An 18104-nucleotide genomic window follows, 5' to 3' on the forward strand; every position below is an offset into this window, starting at 1 on the left:
AGCAAGTGTTACATGATCTTCACTTGCTCTGATATTGTTAATCCTGATCTATGTGGCATTCACTCTTGGCTGCTAGTTGATTTGTTAAGATGGGGTGTAAACTCTAGTGGAGGACTCATATAAACCTATTCGTGGAGGTCTCCATGAAGAAAGACCTTTTTGACATCGAGGGCCATTAACCCTTTCTTTTCTGCCAATTTCATTATATTGCCCCAAAAATGCTCCAAAAGAAATATCCGTCGTGGATAAGCACAATAACCGTAGTCTGCTTGGGATAGAAGGAACAAGAATTGGGGGATTATGCAGGCTTTTTATTTTGTTGATCTTGTTGAGACTCATCATTTCAGATTGCAGATACATTCTTTCTAAGTTTAAACATTAGTCACAAATGGGTGTCAATTGGGCAATGAGTTTACTAATGTACTGAATTTTTCTCAATGAACCTCTAATCTTCTTCTCAGTTTATGTTGGTGGCATGCGGATGATCGCCCGTGCCTTCATCAGATTGTAGAGCTGGAAATGAGCTCGGGTCGGGCTTTAAGCTAGGCCCGAAAGATATTTAGAGAGAATAAAGAGGAAGCAAATGACAAATTAAAATAGATTTAGCTAAAAATAATGTATCATATTCATTTACTTATGTTATAGGAGAAAACTTAATTTTAAACTATCTCATTTACTTGTGAAGCAATATTATGAAGTATTAAACTTCAATCGAGTTCGAGCTGAATCTATTTTTGGCCCAAACGGATAATTTGGACGAGTCCAATAGGATTTTGGCTAGACTTAGATCTGAATTATCCAAAAATTTCAAGCCATAGCCTGACTCGAAGTCCAAAAAAATTCAGTCAGGTTCGGGTTGGGGTATCGCCCTGCCGGGTCCACTCTCAGCCCGGTCAGATTGACCTTGCCACTTGTACGGCTTACAATGCTCCTCAGAATTTAAGTGTATAACCCATCTTTCCGCTGCCCAGCGTCGGCCGGCCCGCCGTAGTCCAACCCAAGAAGTGCAGGCTAACCGCAATCACAGCCAGCACGATTTGCACTCTCTAAATTTTTACGCCCAATAAAAATCATTTTTTATTGATTTGTAAGGGCATTCCTGTCTCCTGCACCACTAGTAACTTTTCCGCGGAGCTCCAACCAAACCAACCATCACTAGTGCCTCCTTCCGTCCCATTTCCCCTTGCCTTTTAGGGTTTCTTCCCTCCTCGATCCACTCGCCTGCTCGATCGCTCGCCTGGAATGGTCGCCGGCAACCGCCAGAATGACGACGGGAAGAAGACGGCGGCGAGCCTCCCCAAGCCCCCGGGTGGCGGGAGCCGCTCGTCGTGGGCCACGTCGGCGTTCTCCGGCGGGCAATCGGCGTCCACGAGCGGGAGCGTCGGGTCCCCATCGAGCCGGAGCGAGCCGGCGGCGGCGACGACGCCCGTGAGCGAGAGCACCTTCGTGAGGCTGAACCACCTCGACATCCACGGGGACGATGCCGGCTCCTCCCTAGGGGCCGTGAGGTGAGCCCAATCTCCTTGCCTCATTTTTTTTCTTCTCATTTGCAAATTTAATTGTTTTTGGAACAGCATTTCTTGAATTCATGGAGGGGTGGGAGAATATGATATAATGGAGGTCATCGGTTGTCGGTGTGTGTTGTTTTGCTGGGGTGATACCACTCCGCGATCGAGAAATAGTGGAGGATTGGTTTGATCGTCATTTAGGAGTTCACTTGGAGCATCTAAAAGGAAAATCAATTTAATTTAGTTGCATGGTCTGAGCTATTCAATGAAATGTGGTTGATTATATCGGATGATTGAGAAGTTAGAAAATCATGTTATTCGATGCTATGCAGGGTTGTTGGTGTCAAAATTATTGTTTGCTTTAGCACACTGAGGCACATGCATAAAAATTCTTTGAAAAGCGTTTCTTCACTTATTTACTGTTTTTGGTAATGCATGAGGAAAAAGATTCATGTAGCTAACCCCAACTAGTTTAGGATTAACGCTTAGTTGAGTTGAGTTGAGCTGGTAACACATAATGTAAAAGCACTGCTAGGTCTGTTTAATTTCAATAATGTTGTATCTGTAATTCTGTAAACCTAAATTTAACTTGTTTGAAATTCAGATCCACATTAAGAACTTTGAGATGAGCCGCAAAATCATGTTTTGAGTTTGACCGAATCCAAGATGAGTTGAGTAGATTAAAGTTTACCTAATTCATTTGCTCCTTCAATATGTTGACTCCTAGGCAAGGTTTATTCATTGTTCTTGTGCAAGATAAGCATGTCCTTCATACAAGCATAAGTTGAAAGCTTGTTTTTCTAGCTTCTCCTATGATCAGTTAGTTGACGTTTGCCTGTTCGTGAAGCATTCTGTATTGGACATGGCCAAACATTGCTTTGATTGTTTTAAGCAAAATTCATGATAAATGCCAGATTGGAATCCACTAACCTTCTATATGTGCTCAAAGCAAGGGAGTGTAAGGGCCTCCATTATTTTAATGATCCATTCAACCTAAGCCTATTTCTCAGTTTGGTCCTTGAGTAGTGTTTCATTATTTGTCTCCAAAACCGTTATTTGATACTTTCTTGAATTCTAGCCCTTTAATATTGAATAGCTGCCTTGGATCAAATAAAACTATGCATCGTGTAAAGATCAAAAGAAAGGAGGTGCATAGCTGCAGAGGATCAACTATGTTACAGGTATTGGTCAAATGCAAGAATCATTGATGCGTGCTGAGATTATTTGGAGAATGAAATAAGGCATAATAGAGGAAACCCTTAGTGAGACAGGGTTTCCTGTTTCCTTTTTGTGGATCTATATAAGGGCAATCATCTGGAGAATTATACCTCCAGCTATAAACCACTTACTATGTGCTGAGACTTGAGAAAAGGTGGAGAGATGGTGCTGATTTACTGAGAACCTTTTTCATGCATCATGAAACAGGCTTGGTTATATGCGATGAGAACCTAAAGTCCTAAAAAGAAGCATAATGGCTTTTGTTGGCCTGTTTCCATTGTTTATGAGTGTACTAAAGTAACTTTCAGATCCAATTTCTGCAATAGGTTAAATGAAACTATTGAATGTCTTATCTCCTTGATGTATTTTTGATGACCCTAACATGGTCTGTTTCTCCTTCAGTAGGAGTGGGTCGAGTGGTAAAGGGTTGTTAGTCTAAATTACGTGATCGAACAACTGGAATAGTAATTTCTCAATTGCTCTTAATTTGGTCAAGGTTTTGATGGGAATAACCATAAAAAAGGTCATATGGTTTAGCTGATTGGCTAAACTTCTAGTCAGATCGATTTGGGATGAACTGTTCCTTGCTGCTTCACTTAGATGCTTTTCCTAACCTTTTTGATAATTCGCAGCTAGATGTGAACACTGAGATGGTGAATTTGGGTTTTGAACATTTTATTTTGCATGAAATGGATTTTGCTGTAAGGACTTTGACACCTGTGCACTCGCCGACAAAAATGCTATATACTTTAAAACCCTTGAGGATTTGTTGATCAAGATATTTCAAGTTTGTGAATGCTGATAAAAGTAGCACTTTGATCATTTAGGGAAATGGTGATGTTGCATTAATCTAAATTCACATAAAAAAAGAAAAAACATTCAAGGTATCAAAAGAAGGGAATTTACCTTCTCGAACAGTCAAAGATATGTTCATGTTAAATGAAGTGGAAGTCTTTTCCTACCTAGATCTTGCTGACATCTTTTAGTTATAACTTCCCTACTATGGTTTTTCTTCTTTTCTTTTCTTCTTTTTTTTTTAATTTGAAAAAGCTGAAGCTTGTACAGAGAGCGACCTCCCCTCAAATGTTAAGGAAACGTCGAGGATATCGCATACTCATATATCTGTGGCTGCAAAAACAGAAATATATTTTTTCCTCATAAAAGCTTAATTAATTCAAATTTTGCTTTCTCATTGTTATCATAAGAGTTGATTGTTGCTGCTTAAAGCTACTGCCTGAAAGAGGTCTCATCACTGATCTGGTTCCAACATTTTTGAGATTTTAAACTAGCATGCTTTTTGAACAGTGGCAAGAAGAAAAAGAGGGGAACACGGGCGGTTGGTGGTGATAAAAGTGGTAGAGGACTCCGCCAGTTCAGCATGAAAGGTGAGTCAAAAATCTTTCTCCTATTTCTTGGTTAATTTTTGTCATTCTTTTCATCTTGAAAAGATGTCTATCCTGACAAATAGGAGACAATGTTCCATGAAGCTTCTTCAAGAGCTTCATCTATATACTGTAGATTGCATAAGCGTTTGTTACAAATGAGGATTTGCTAACGAAATGGAGGGTTAATCTGCAGTTGCTTTGATTTCTCTTGATTATTGTCTTCAAAAAATTATTTGCCTTTGTTCACTTTTAACATTTTTATTCTTAATGTGCATAGTTTGCGAGAAAGTGGAAAGCAAAGGAAGAACAACTTACAATGAGGTGAAGCAGTTAACCATGTTACCTTTTGTTTTGTTATTTCCATACATCTTGCTATCTCATGCATGGAATCTACATTAATCGATATAATAAGGCACAATAGGAGTGCTTGTATATTCTGAGTTGTGTTCATTTCGAGACAATGTTTTTGGATTTTTTACTGTTGAAAAGTGAAAAGAGAACAGCTTAACAGATGATTCACTTTGCAAATGTACTCAATAGTTCTCTCCAACACTTCACAGATGTTTCCAATCAGGACTGAATAATAGAATGGCGTTCAACTAACTGTCCTTAAGTCCAATTTCCGGCAAAAATTCCTATTGAAAAAGATGTTTGATTTCATCTAATTAGATTTAATAGCTCCTTCTAGATGTATATATATATATATATTTTAAATATCATAGATTGGTAGGAATTTAGGCCAGTATGTACTATGCTGGTGCTGGACTGGCACATGCACTGCTGTGGACCTAGCCTTCTGCGAGCTGGATTTTTTTTTTTTTTTGTGGTAGGGGATGGGCGTGACTGTTATTCATGCATTCCTTTGTGCGTCAAGCATTGTTGCAGTACAGCACCAGCATGCAATACATAAAGCCTTTCGTATGCCTGCCTTCACTGTAATTGCTTCTTGTTGATTGTGATATGGCTTCATGTGATCTCTTTCCTCTTTCAGTCAGAAAAAAACCACCTTGCATGCCTTTAAGAAATTGGAGGAAAAAAATGAAAATCCAGGGAATGCTTACCTAGCTGATTTTTGATCTTCTGACAATGAGAATGATCTGATTCTGTGTTCTTATTTGCTTCAGTTGGGACTTTCATTTAACAAACTGGAAAATCTAAGCCTTTTCAATGTGTTTGTGCTGTGTGGTCTACTAAAGTGATCTGAATTCTACATATGCTTCTCATGTAAATCCATTTCTGTTTGTCTTCTCATTGAATCTTGTTCTTTCATTTTGTTTATTTATTTTGGTTGGGGCTTGTAAGAACATCCTCTTAAAAATGTTGTAATATATCGAGGAATATTTGAGAATCTGTGATTTTAGCTACTATTTTGCATTCTCCTAAGTGCAATGGATAAGGTTTGCCATATCGGTACCGGACCCCGTACTAGTGCCACACCCGCATAGTGTTGGTACGGTACGGTATGCGGTATGCCACCGGTACCGGTATCGGTACCAATTTGGTATGGTATGATACGCTCGGTACCGTCCGGTACAACATACCATGCTTTTGGATGATCACTTATTAGATCATTAGATTTTTCTTTTTAAATATTTTTTCCTGTTTTAATTTGTTGATGGTAAATCCTCTTAGGATTTCGTGATTTTTTTTTACATAAAATCAATTACTCTTTTCTTTTTTTCATCTAGTCATGTTTTTGTAGCTTCCATTCCTTTTCTTGCATTCTGTATTTTTTTTTTGTCTTGATATTTGTTTACAAGGAATTTTTGGTCTTTAATATGTCTCCCTTCTTGTTCCACTGTGATTTTATTAGTAAGTCTACAAGTAGAATATTCTGATCATTCCCTAATAGGAAATGGTAAATCCATACACTTGCAATTTGTTGAGTAGCACATGTTAGGAAGCGAAAAGAGATACTTGTTATTGAAATATTATTTGTTTATTTTCAATAGTTATATCAATTGCCTTCCATTTAATGGCAGAATAATGATTCCCAGATTCTCTAAACTCTAAAGACAAGTTATTTAATATGATCAGGTCCTGATCTCCATTACAATAGCTAACCTTTAATTATCTCATGGCATTTTTTTGGGGTAAGGTGGCTTTTTTATTTTGTTTTTTTATTTGGCAGGTTGCGGATGAACTTGTAGCTGAATTTACTGATCCCAACAGTAATGTGGTATCTCCAGATCAGGTAGTCTACAGCTCCACTTAGCAGTGAAGAAATGATCTTAGCTATTTTCTTTAATTAGATATGATTTCATAGACTATACTCTTAAAAGTGTTTCTTGAAAACAAACAGCAACAGTATGATGAGAAGAATATAAGGCGGAGGGTGTACGATGCCCTGAATGTTCTTATGGCAATGGATATTATATCTAAAGATAAAAAGGAAATACAGTGGAAGGGTTTACCTCGAACTAGTCTAAATGATATTGAAGAATTAAAGGTTTGTCTATACCATTTTTCTTATTCCTTAATGATTTGGTTAATCCATACTTTATTAAGAAATGACAGTTTTGAATTCTGACATATTTTCTTGTTGATTCTTTCCACCAACTTTTCAGATGAAAATACCCTTAGTTTTTTGCCCTTAAAATTACTGTTTCCTCTTTAATTGAATCTTTGCTAAAATGGAGACTCAATGAATCAACAAATGCATTTCTTTTTAGAAGGAATAAATTGTATACCTTATTATCTCTTTTTTCTTTATTTTTTTCTTATCTTGATCGCTTAATTCATAGTTCTCCAATTACAGCAATCAAATCATTAAAAACTTAAGCTTTAAATTTTTGGTTCTCAAGTTATTTAATTTAAAATCTTTCATTCCTTTATGTCGCTCTCATGTCAAACCATTTTATGTAATATTTATTTCTTTATTCAAATAATATTATTTTCACAACTTGCATATAATATGATATAAAAATAAATATTTATTTTCTTTTTCTCAGGTGTGCATTGTTTGTATTTGATTGCTAGTATTTGATAAAAGTATGAGACATCTTAATATTTTCTTATAAGAGTATTGTTTTTGTGAAGATGGGCCTTGCCACAACATTAAGGTTCCTCCATTGTTACTTGTGATTTATGGGTTCAAAACACAGAAACAACCTCTTTGCATGTGGGGGTAAGGCTGCATAGATCTGATCCCAGACCTATAGTGGGGGGATCCTCGTGCACTGGGACACTCTTTAAAAAAAATTATTTTTCGTCTTGTGTTGCTAATTCTCCAATTTCCACACTTTTATCACAGGCAGAGCGTGTTGGATTGAAAAGTAGGATTGAAAGGAAAACTGCATATTTGCAAGACTTACAAGATCAAGTAAGATTGCTCACATATATCATTTATTAAAGTCTGAATATGTTTGTTTGATATTTACTTGTTCTTTAAATCAGTTCTTACAAACATTTATATATTCTCTTTGCACGTGCACCTTGAGACTCCTTTATGCGAAGTGGAACCTCCTAAATTCTAGGACCTTTTAGTTATAGCATCGTTAGCAAGATAGAAGATATTGATATGAAATCATGGAGTGTGCTACAGCAGCACACTGAGTATATACTGCTTATCTAGGCAAAGAATATGAAAAATGCGAGGAAGAGAGGAGAGATTCGGATGCTATATTCTTCTGGCTTATTTTTGTTTACATGTAACTTGATGGGATTATTTGTTATGAGGAACATAGAAGAACAAAAGGTTTCATTACTTCCTTATCTATGTTTCCATGGCTTATTATTATTATTATTATTTTTAAAAGGAATATGCTTTGGAATAAATCTCAATCTTTACCTAACGAATAGGTATTTATAGCGGTTAATTGGGCTTCTAGGTTGTCTGGAATGTCCTCTTACTCAGAGTTTCCTTGGTTGTGAATTTGACACCTACGTGGATGTGTTGAAGTCCAAAGCAGGTGTTAAGACATAATGTTGTACTTTTCTTACTCTGCTCAGTTTGTTAATCAGAAACATGAGTGAGCTAAAAGCTTGTTTGATATATTTTTTTTGAGAAATATAGTAGGCATGCCACCGCTAATGTTCGAATCTTGGACCTCTCTCAAGTGGACAAGGATGCCAACCAGCTGAATTAAACCTGGTTGGTGAGTGTAATTAGGACTAAGTTATAATTCTAATGCTATATGAATAATTCAACTTAATATTATAGAGGTCTAGAATGCCATAAGCATGAAATGATATTAAAGTGGTAAGAGGCATATGTTATACTCTTGAAAACAATATGATGAAGTTGATATATTCTGAGTTAAGAGCATATTTCTTACTGTTTTCTATTCTCCTATTAAGCTTGTAGATCTGCAAAACTTGATTCAACGGAATGAGCAATTATACAAATCTGGAAATGCTCCTTCAGGCGCAGTGGCTTTACCTTTTATCTTGGTTCAGGTACAATCGCTTTTCATTTGTTTCTCTGAAGGTATATAAATTTTCTAGATATCATCTCAATATACCATCTAGTCTCGTGGAGAATTTAAGAAATTATGTAGTAAAGTCTGCTTATTACCTACCTATTTGATTGGTAAAGGCATCTAATGATGAGGAACTATAATTCTACTATGACAAGGATACAGCAAATAAATATTCTCAGTAAATTAGCTTTTTAGACCAAACATATCATCATTTGATCACCTGCAAACTCTACATCTTATAAATTACAGGATATTATGAAATATGTACAACTTATATCACAACCTATCCATTATTATATTCTTTCTTCTAGAGTCAGTTGACTAGATAATGATTTGAATATCTCCTTTTCTTTCCAAACGTGAATAAACAGACTCGTCCGCATGCAACTGTAGAGGTGGAAATATCAGAAGATATGCAACTGGTGCATTTCGACTTTAACAGGTAATGCAAATAACTTCTCACTTGTTTATCATGCATCACATCATTGTTCAGCAAACATCACCGGCCATATATTCTGCTTTGCCAAAGGCACACAATAGATTTTGGTGTTCTCAAAGTGCCGAACTTTGAATCTTTGAACGATGCTGGCATATGGGTCTTTGTAGTCAATAATAAGCTTGCTTTCATTTCAAGGAAGTTACCAATTGCCCTAAATGGCAAAGAGCTGTTGAATGGGGATTCATCTGGTCAATATACTTGCTAAACAAACTGTAGATGTTATTTGCCTCTGTTAATCAAAAACCTTTGATGACCAACATTGTGATGGGGCATAAGAGTTTTATAAAATTGCAAGAAATTCTATACGACATGTATAATTTAAAGTCTATAAGCTAGTTGACTATGTTCTATAAGAAGTAGGGAATCTTGAATCTAATATTTCCCACTATCAACTAATAGGGCTAGAAATGGGCGCAGGCCAGCCCAAGGCCTATTCTTTGGGTTGGGCCTTGAGCCAGGTCTGAGATCATTTGGGTTGGGTTTGGCCCTAAAAGTAGGGCTTGGAGATATTTTGGGATGTGTTTGAGTTGTTGCTTGGCATGGCCCGAGCCTGATTTTTTGCTTCAAGTTCGAGCTCCACTTCTGGCTAGAAGGTTGAGCCTAGAAAACGTCCTAAGCCTGACCTGAATTCATTATTAAGATCCTCTGGTAGGAGTCTCTTGGGTCAGGTTGAGCATATTGGGTCAATAATGCCAAGTTCAGGATAATGGGGCCATTTCAGTTTGGACCTAGCCTTTTGGCCCAAACGGGCTTATTCGGGTCGGCTCAAGCATGGGCCGGGATTTGAAAAGAAATTTCATGATGGTGTTGGCAGAGCTGGAGTTGCGTTCGTGATTAGAGATCAGGCCTCTAGATTGGTTGCTGCTAGTCGCTCCTTCGAGGCTTCAATATTGGGGGTGGAGCTCCAGGCTGCGTGGCAGGGCATTTCCTATGCGAGATGGGTGCTAGGGGCCAGACACATCATTCTTGAGGGGGATTTGGCGGTGGTGGTAGAGTGTTTTCGATAGGGAGGGCGGAGGGGAGCAGAGCACCCGCTCCTCGGCAACATTCGGTGGTTGGTGAGGAAGTGTGATACTTTTCAGGCCGTCCGTGTGTACCGGAAGTCTGTCTGGGTCGCCTCCTATGCCGCCCAGCACATCGGAGAGATCCTCTGGACACGGGAGCTGGAGGTTCCTTCATCATTGAGCAGTCTTCTTTCTCTTGATAGTGCTAGCCATACTCGCGAGATTAGTGTAAGTAGCCCATATACCAAAAAAAGAAAAAAAATCGAACCTAAGTCTAGTTTGTAGGCCCCTAAAAATTTCAGGGCGGGCTTGGCCAGGCATGTGGCCCTACCAAATTCCTGTCCCATCAGATAAGCAGCCAGATTATAGGACATTTCAGGTTTCTCTTAACACATATTGTACAACTACTTCCCAATTTCAGACTGCTAAGAATCTTCATTTGTTAACCCATGCCCAGTATGTAAAAAAGCCTCAAAATCAAGTTCCATCTATGTATGCTTAAAATCCAGCTGATTCATAGACTGTGTTTCCTTTTAGGTGATTCCTGAAGCAAATTGGAGTTTAGTACTGGGAATGAGTTGCTGTAGGTTGCCATTTTGATGAAGTGATTCCCTTTAATTTTTTGGATCCTTAGCTTACTTCAGCAACAGCTGAGACTTATAAAGGCCTTTCAACAAGGTGTTGGTGCCAATCGTTGGAAGTAGTAACTTAACCTTGGTTAGCTGTTGAGGGGATGAGGATAGCGATGACTGAAGCAAATAGGAGGTCAATACTAGGAATGAGTTTCTGTAGGTTGCCATTTTGATGAAGCTATTCCCTTTGGTTGCTTGTAACACTAGTTTGCTTCAGCAACAGAGCAGACTCACAAAGGTCTTCTAACTGCAAATTTGTGTTAACCTCCGGAAATAGTAACTTAGCCTTTGGTAGCCACCGAGTAAGGATGATCTGCATCCCTTGCGAATTAAAAATCATGTTATTCTTGTCCTCTAGATTTCTTCAAGTGTCACTTGACTGCAGACTTCTTTTAAATGTTTCCATTGTCCAAGCTGCCATCGGTGGTTGGTTCCAATTCTCACAGCTGCAGTTCAAGGAAGGATCAGTGAAATCCCAATACAATCCTACATTTTCTTTTGCATTGTTGAATTTGTAAGAAGTGTTGGATGCATGGTTCAGAGGTGGGGAAGAGGGGTGCAATTTAAAGGTTATTCTTGACTGTCTGGCATCCCGATGAGGATTAGTAACTAATGTTTCAAAATTCGTAAGAAGGTAGAAAGCCGTGAATTTTGCCTTCTGATAGGATGCTCTGTCATTCTGTTCATCAGGCTAAAAATGGTGGGATTCCACTGTATATGCTAGTTCCCACTGGACTGCATGGTTGATGGCTCTTGGCTGCGATGAAATAATCATCTAATTCCTCCTAATTTAGGGGTATTCCTTGCTTGTATCTAAATTGTTCACTTCAAGCATGACAGGTTACTTGAAAATAACCAATAAAAAGGGATGGGAAATCCAAAAAACCTATGAAGTGAATCATAAACCTTGGTGGTCGTGAGCATGCATTCTAAGTTCCATCGTCAGGTTGGATAAACCAAATGTCATTTCTTTTTTATCTTTGGATGACAGTTACGGTGGGGAAGATCCTCATATTGCAATATCAATCAGTTTGCAAGTCAACCTTTGACCTTTGCCTGTATTTAGTGTTCTGCCAATTGATATGAAATAGTGATTATAGTTAATTAATTGGCAGCTATTCTCCATATTTTGCAAGGTTTTAAAGCTAAGTTTAGTCCAAAGCCTATGCCTAGTTTTATTGGTAGTTTCCATTTTAGTTTTTAGTAATTTCAAGAACAATGTGTTCTAAATTAAATGCATAAATTGAATTTGCTCTTTTCTACATGTTTGTTTGAGACTTTTTTTGTGTGTACATTGTGAAGAAGAATTTAAACTACAAGAAAGAAAGGAACATCAGTGAAAACGGAAATAAGAGAAGCCAGAAGCATCCATTCTCAGCAGCAAATGGCAGAATCAATATAGTAATTACTCATCAAACTACAGCCCGCCAACCAATCAACATACTTTAGGACTTTTTAAGAAGCTGAAGTATGAACTGAATATGGTATATACAAAACACTTCTTGAAAGCCTTAGAACAATCAAAAAACACAATAGAATTGGCATCATTTCGAATTATAACTTATTATTTCGAGAATCATGCTCAGAAATTATTGTGCTCATATTGGAATTAAGCAAGAACCCTAAGAAGAATCTTGTATTCACTGTTGCAGAGATTAAAATAACTATAATACTACAGATTTTTAGTGTATATCCTTTGCTCACATCATTTCATGTAAATTCGAAAATGCAGCACTCCTTTTGAGTTGCATGATGACTCATTTGTTCTGAAAGGAATGAGATTCGGTGAAAGAGAACATAACGATACTGCCCATGAGCCCAGTTCAAATGGAGGTGAATGCCCCAGCACGCTGGGTATGTATCAGCAGCACGTGCAACAACCTACAAGGCCCAGTTCTACAAATAAGCTGCCCACCTCTCCTCCTATGCCTGGAATTCTAAAGGCACGTGTGAAGCATGAACACTAGTCTGTAATTTTCAACCTGTTTTTCTCGTGCGGGCTATCATTCCTTTTCCTGCCCCCGTTCTGCATAATCCATAATTTTTTATTGTTGTAAAGTGCATGTAATTAGTGGATAAGTGGGGAAAAAATCAACAAGAGCCTTCTGCTTTTCTGGCTTTTCTTTATAACAAGTTGGGAGGATCAAGGGCAACAGGGTCCTGCTGCTTCCTTGAGTTGCTCCTTAAGAGTGTGCTAACCTGCCAATTCACTGGTTCTGAAATTGATGTTATTGTAATGTAATTGTGTATTTTTTCTTACTGATATTATGGTGGTGTGGATTTTTATGGGAAGTCGAGGTCATTGGATATCAGACAATACTTCGAACCCTAAGCCCTTTGTACTGAATGTAATTTCCCGTGTTTTTGGCTTTTTAAAATCTCACTGCATTTTGTTCGGGATCAAATCCTTCCGATTGATTACTCAGCCACCTGCTGAATGAGTAGCGAACTGATTGCTGTTCGTTCTGTTTTTAATGTTAGTTTGGGTATGCAAGCTGGTGGCGAATGTTTTAATGATTAATAGGGTTGTCAATCTTGGACCTGGACTTACAGTGATGAGAGAGAATAGCAGAGTGGGCATGGGCTATTTAGGACTTGTTTCGAGTGATTAGAATGGCCAAGCAGCCAACAATTACAGCAAAAAGTGTTAGGAATTTATTATGCTAACAAAAAAAGAAAGGAAAGAAGTAAAAGAAAGAAGTAATCTCGCTTTGCTCCAGCTAATTGAACCGTGTGTGGATTTCATCTCAGGGTGATGAATGTCAGCAGCTTAAATATGTCCATCTCGAGGTCTTCCAATCTAAACACCGATGGCTCTGACTGCAGGATGATTCATCCTAGCGATCTTGATGTGTCCGTCCCGGGCAAAGAGCAGCACAGAACGTCAATACGAGCCTATCGGTGTGAAGGTTGGAAGACCTTATAAGATGGAAGAAATAGCTCAGCTTTTCCTCAGTTAGGTTCCTGTAATACGACTCAATCACAAAGTCCATCACCTTGTCCACTGGTTCCTTGTATAGTGGCTCTCGTCAAATGATCGGAGCAGAGTCTCCAATGAGGCATGGCCGACTGTTTGATGAAGAGTCCACTCCCATGGTGTCCTCGCTTCCATAGATTACGTCATAGACATCTCTCTCGCCAAGTGGGAGGGTTGGAAACTTTTGCTCGAAGCAGTTCGTGCAGGGTTCGCGTTGGATCCACACCAAGACCAAGTGTGAATCCGTGTCGAAGATTGCTGCTGCTACGTCCACTTCACCTTGAATTACATCACGTAATCAGAGGCTTGGGCCGGGAATAGAATGGCTCAGAAAGAAGTCGAGGAACTCGTGAAGGGGAGCAAGTACTCAAGGCGGAGATCATAGCGGCGTGGGGGAGATCGGTAGCGGTTGTGTTTGCGGTTATACAACGGAGACACAGGGGACTCGCGGATGCATTTGAATGCCGCTGCGATGATGACTACTCGTGGAAGTGTCGGCTTGCGGTGGCGAGGTCGAGAGAGCTAGGACGAAGAAAAGTCATTAAACAACGGCTGCCATTAAAAGTCAAAATATCGTCTAAAAATTTTGGTAATACGTTTCTGATCACCACGAGGAGGTCGTCATGTACGTTTCCATTAGTAGAACTTTCACGACGATACAAGAGTTTGTCGCCGCATTTTATCTTCACAAAACATTTTTATAAAAAAAATTGTCACTAAAAAAAGGGTAAAATATACATCCATGGAGTTCGATATTAAGGATAGTGATGAGACTTTTCTATTTGATAATAATAAGAATCATCACAAAAATCTTTATTTGACAACAACATGTTTGTCACAAAAAGTTGTTATCATGAATTTTACTATGACCCTCTTTTATATTATTTTATAAATAGTTAAGAGATATTCGGACTAAGGTTAGTGGAACCATCCCGAACCATCCAGTTCGGGGCGTCCTGAGCCGTATCGACGGCTTATCGGAATAGTTCCAGTAAAGAAACCGAAACTTTTCGCCAGAGGAGGATAAGGAGAAGGACAGAGAAGAAAAGAGAGCGAGCAAGAGAGAGAGGGAGAGGGAGGGAGGCCGGTGGAGGGTGGCTATGAGGACCCGTGCAGATGTGTATTTAGTCTCGCATCGGTTATTCGCTAGGTAGATCTTTGGTACTTATATAAAATCAAGGAATTCAAATAATACCTTCCGGCTAGCCATTTTGAGTGAGGTTCTGAATTGTTACAAACCGTATCAAAGCGGATATAGCCTATAACCTATGTGGACTAGGAAACATTGCAGCACGGATCCATTGGGACTGACAAGGGCTGATCGTGATGCTTGTGCTTAAATTTATATGGATTTAAACTTTTAGCCTGACGAGGATGTTAGGGCTTGAACTCGGAGTATGTAAGGACCCGTGAAGGTATGTATTTAGTCCTACATCAGTTATTCGCCGAGGAGATCTTGGATACTTATACATGACTAAGAAACCTAAAAAAATACCTTCAGACAAGCCATTTTGAGTGAGGACCTAAGTTGTTATAAATGGTATCAGAGCGGACCTGGCCCATAACCTATGTGGATTAGAAGACACTGCAGCATGGATCCATTGGGGTAGACCACGGGCTAATCGTGGTATTTGTGATTATATTTGAATGGATTTGAACCCTCAGTATGGCGAGGACATTAGGGCATGAACAGGGAGAGTATGCGAGGACCAGTGCAGGTGTGTGTTTAGTCCTACATCGGTTATTCGTTGGATAGATCTTGGGTATTTATATATGATCAAGAAACTCAAATAATACCTTTCAGCTAGCAATTTTGGGTAAGGTCTTGGGTTGTTACAAATGATTAGGTTACTTACAAAGCCCTAGCTTTCTTTTTGCTCAAATCCAAGTTGATTCCAGGGTGGACGCCCTACACCATCTCGATACCTAGGCGGTAGACTGGCCCGTTACTTTAACCCCAGCTAGATTTGATCATCTTTGATCTTCATCATTCTAGAGTTGGATACAGTGGAAAGACGATCTCCTCCTTGCTATCACAAGCTATGACGCTAAAGATGTGCGGTGTAAGAACTATTTTGTTTAAGTTACTTATTACATAAATTTTCAGGAATCAATATTGCTTTGATATGATATGTAAGCCTTGCATGCCTATATGGCCTACCATACAGACATGCAGTGTCTATTGCGCTCCAAATTTGGGGTGTGACAAATTTGGTGGTATCAGAGACATCCGATAAAATTGGAACAATACAGAGAAGATTAGCATGGCTCCTGCGCAAGGATGATATATATAAATTGAGAAATAGTATCAGAGCAGACCTAGCATAAAACCAATGTGGTTAGGGGACACTGCAGCACGAATCTATTAGAACTGACCATGGGTTGATCGTGGTGCTTGTGATTAGATTTATATGAATTTGAACCTTTAGTTCGACGAGGATGTGAGGGCTTGAACTCAAAGTATGTTAGGATCCATACGGGTGTGTGTTTAGTTCCACGTTGGTTATTCATCAAGGCGATCTTAGGTACTTATATAGGACTAAGGAACCCAGAAAAATACCTTCCAGCTAGCCATTTTGGGTGGATCCTGGGCTGTTACAAATGATATCAGAGCGGACCCAACTCATAATCTATGTGGATTAGGGGATACTGCAGCGCGAATCTATTGAGGCTGACTATGTACCGATCGTGGTGTTTGTGATTAGATTTGAATGGATTTAAACCCTTAGTCTGACGAAGATGTTGATAGTCAACTTTAAAGACCACACAATAGCATGTATCTGGTAGGATAGTGATTACGGATATCGATCCATAGGGATTGGGGTACAGTTGTTTTTTTTTAAAATAATATTTAAAAAAGAGAGTTTATGAGGACTATTGAACTAAATAATTTTAAAGAAATGCAATTAAAATGATATCAATTGAGAGAGCCTAGGACAAGGAATTCATCACTAACATAGGAACAAAGATTAATTGTATTTTTAATTTATTCTTGGATTAACATGCAAATTGGCTACAAGTCTAATAAGCATTCAAATAAAAATTCACAAAAACAATTTAAGAAAAACCCATCTTCAGTTGGCATGAGATGTCTACCCTAAACTAATGTGGCAGGACACTGCATCTTTCCTAAGCATGGATTATCTCATTCTTACTTAGTGATCATGAAGAATACTTGCATAAACATCATACTTAAAATCATAGACCTTAAGCATGAGGTAAAAGGAAATTCAATAAGATCAATTAAGTTCATATAATTCCAAGAACAAAATAAAAAATACAAGAACTGTTATCGCCTTTGTTAGGGCTTCATCCTGCCCTAATGAAGAGATCAGGCTTCCGTGGAGAATTGAACAGCCGCAGCAGCGGAGAAGGCTTCCATCGCGACTAGCTCTTCTTCCTTTCTTCCTCCGACTATTTCCTCTCCCGTGGCAACTCCCAGACTAATCGAAATGACTTGGATGAGCCAAAGAATGCCCCCACCCCCTTACGTCCTGACTCCTTTTATAGGCTGCCAACTCCCCCCTCTCCTCCCCTGTTTTTTTCTTCGTGGTTGTTCCGAGTGGAGGCTTGATCTCATCCGCGGATGATGGGATGCACGTGGGAAAGATGCGTGAGCTGAGAGGATGATGCTAGATGCGAAGATCATGGGATTTGGCTTCAGAAGTTGATCCACAGATGTTGAGAAGCTCTAATGTGCGGATGGCTTGCTGGCTCGGGCGCATGCAGAAACTTGGATTTGCTCGGTTCGTGGATACGGGGGTTAACTTGCAATTGGCTGGGATCAATCCGAATGATGGCTGGGAATGGAAACTGTCGACGTGGATACAGGGGACTATGCTCACGGCTGAAGAAGTTGCTCGGGATGCTCATCCGGTTGCTGGGAAAGATACGCGGAGCAAGGTAGAGAAGACTCGATTCCGGGATGCAGGGGATTCATCCGTGGACGATGGAGTTAATCCGAATGGGAGGAAATCAAGAAGAACATCTTGGATCCGTGGTTGAGAGCTGGACGCATAGGATGGAGTTGTTCGAGTTGTTGGGAGGTGCTGACTTTGATCCCGATGGCTGGAATTCGTGAGGCTTTTGATGAAACAAACTCAGGTTCTGTTTTGCTGTAACAGGGAATCCGGATGGCTGGGAGCTTGGTTGGATTTGTGAACGGCTGGGGTCAGGTGATAATGCGGAGATGAAGATGCTGGGAACAAACATGGATGGCTGGGAACGAACGGATCCTGAGTTCGGTGGGAACAGGGGATTCGGATAAGGAAGATCTTGGAAGCTGGGATTTAAGGTTGGAACTTATCCGGGCTAGCTACGGGATCAGGATGGAACGATGTGGTGGATGAAACGGTTGGGAGCGAGCTGGGCGATGGGAAGATGAACACGTAATGAGATGAGCGGAAGAAGAAGAGACTGGGTGGTTGTTCGGGATGCTATCCTGGCTGGCAGCGGGATAT

At 39.4% G+C, this 18104-nt stretch overlaps 1 protein-coding gene and 1 non-coding gene across 2 annotated transcripts; both read left to right on the plus strand.

Moving 5' to 3' along the window:
* The first annotated feature begins 1113 nt into the window (after nt 1–1113).
* On the plus strand, nt 1114–12930 carry LOC120110866 (transcription factor-like protein DPB). The gene is made up of 9 exons (XM_039126767.1): nt 1114–1508; nt 4032–4111; nt 4389–4432; nt 6243–6305; nt 6414–6560; nt 7365–7433; nt 8411–8509; nt 8904–8974; nt 12400–12930. The coding sequence occupies exons 1-9, from the start codon at nt 1243–1245 to the stop codon at nt 12632–12634; spliced, it is 1074 nt and encodes a 357-aa protein (XP_038982695.1). The 5' UTR covers nt 1114–1242; the 3' UTR covers nt 12635–12930.
* Nucleotides 12931–15861: 2931 nt separating this feature from the next.
* Nucleotides 15862–15961, plus strand: LOC120110946. The gene has a single exon (XR_005512068.1). It is a non-coding gene; the product is annotated as a U6 spliceosomal RNA (small nuclear RNA).
* The last annotated feature ends 2143 nt before the right edge of the window (nt 15962–18104 follow it).

Source organism: Phoenix dactylifera, chromosome 5 (assembly GCF_009389715.1).
Source record: "Phoenix dactylifera cultivar Barhee BC4 chromosome 5, palm_55x_up_171113_PBpolish2nd_filt_p, whole genome shotgun sequence".
NCBI classification, from domain to species: Eukaryota; Viridiplantae; Streptophyta; class Magnoliopsida; order Arecales; family Arecaceae; genus Phoenix; species Phoenix dactylifera.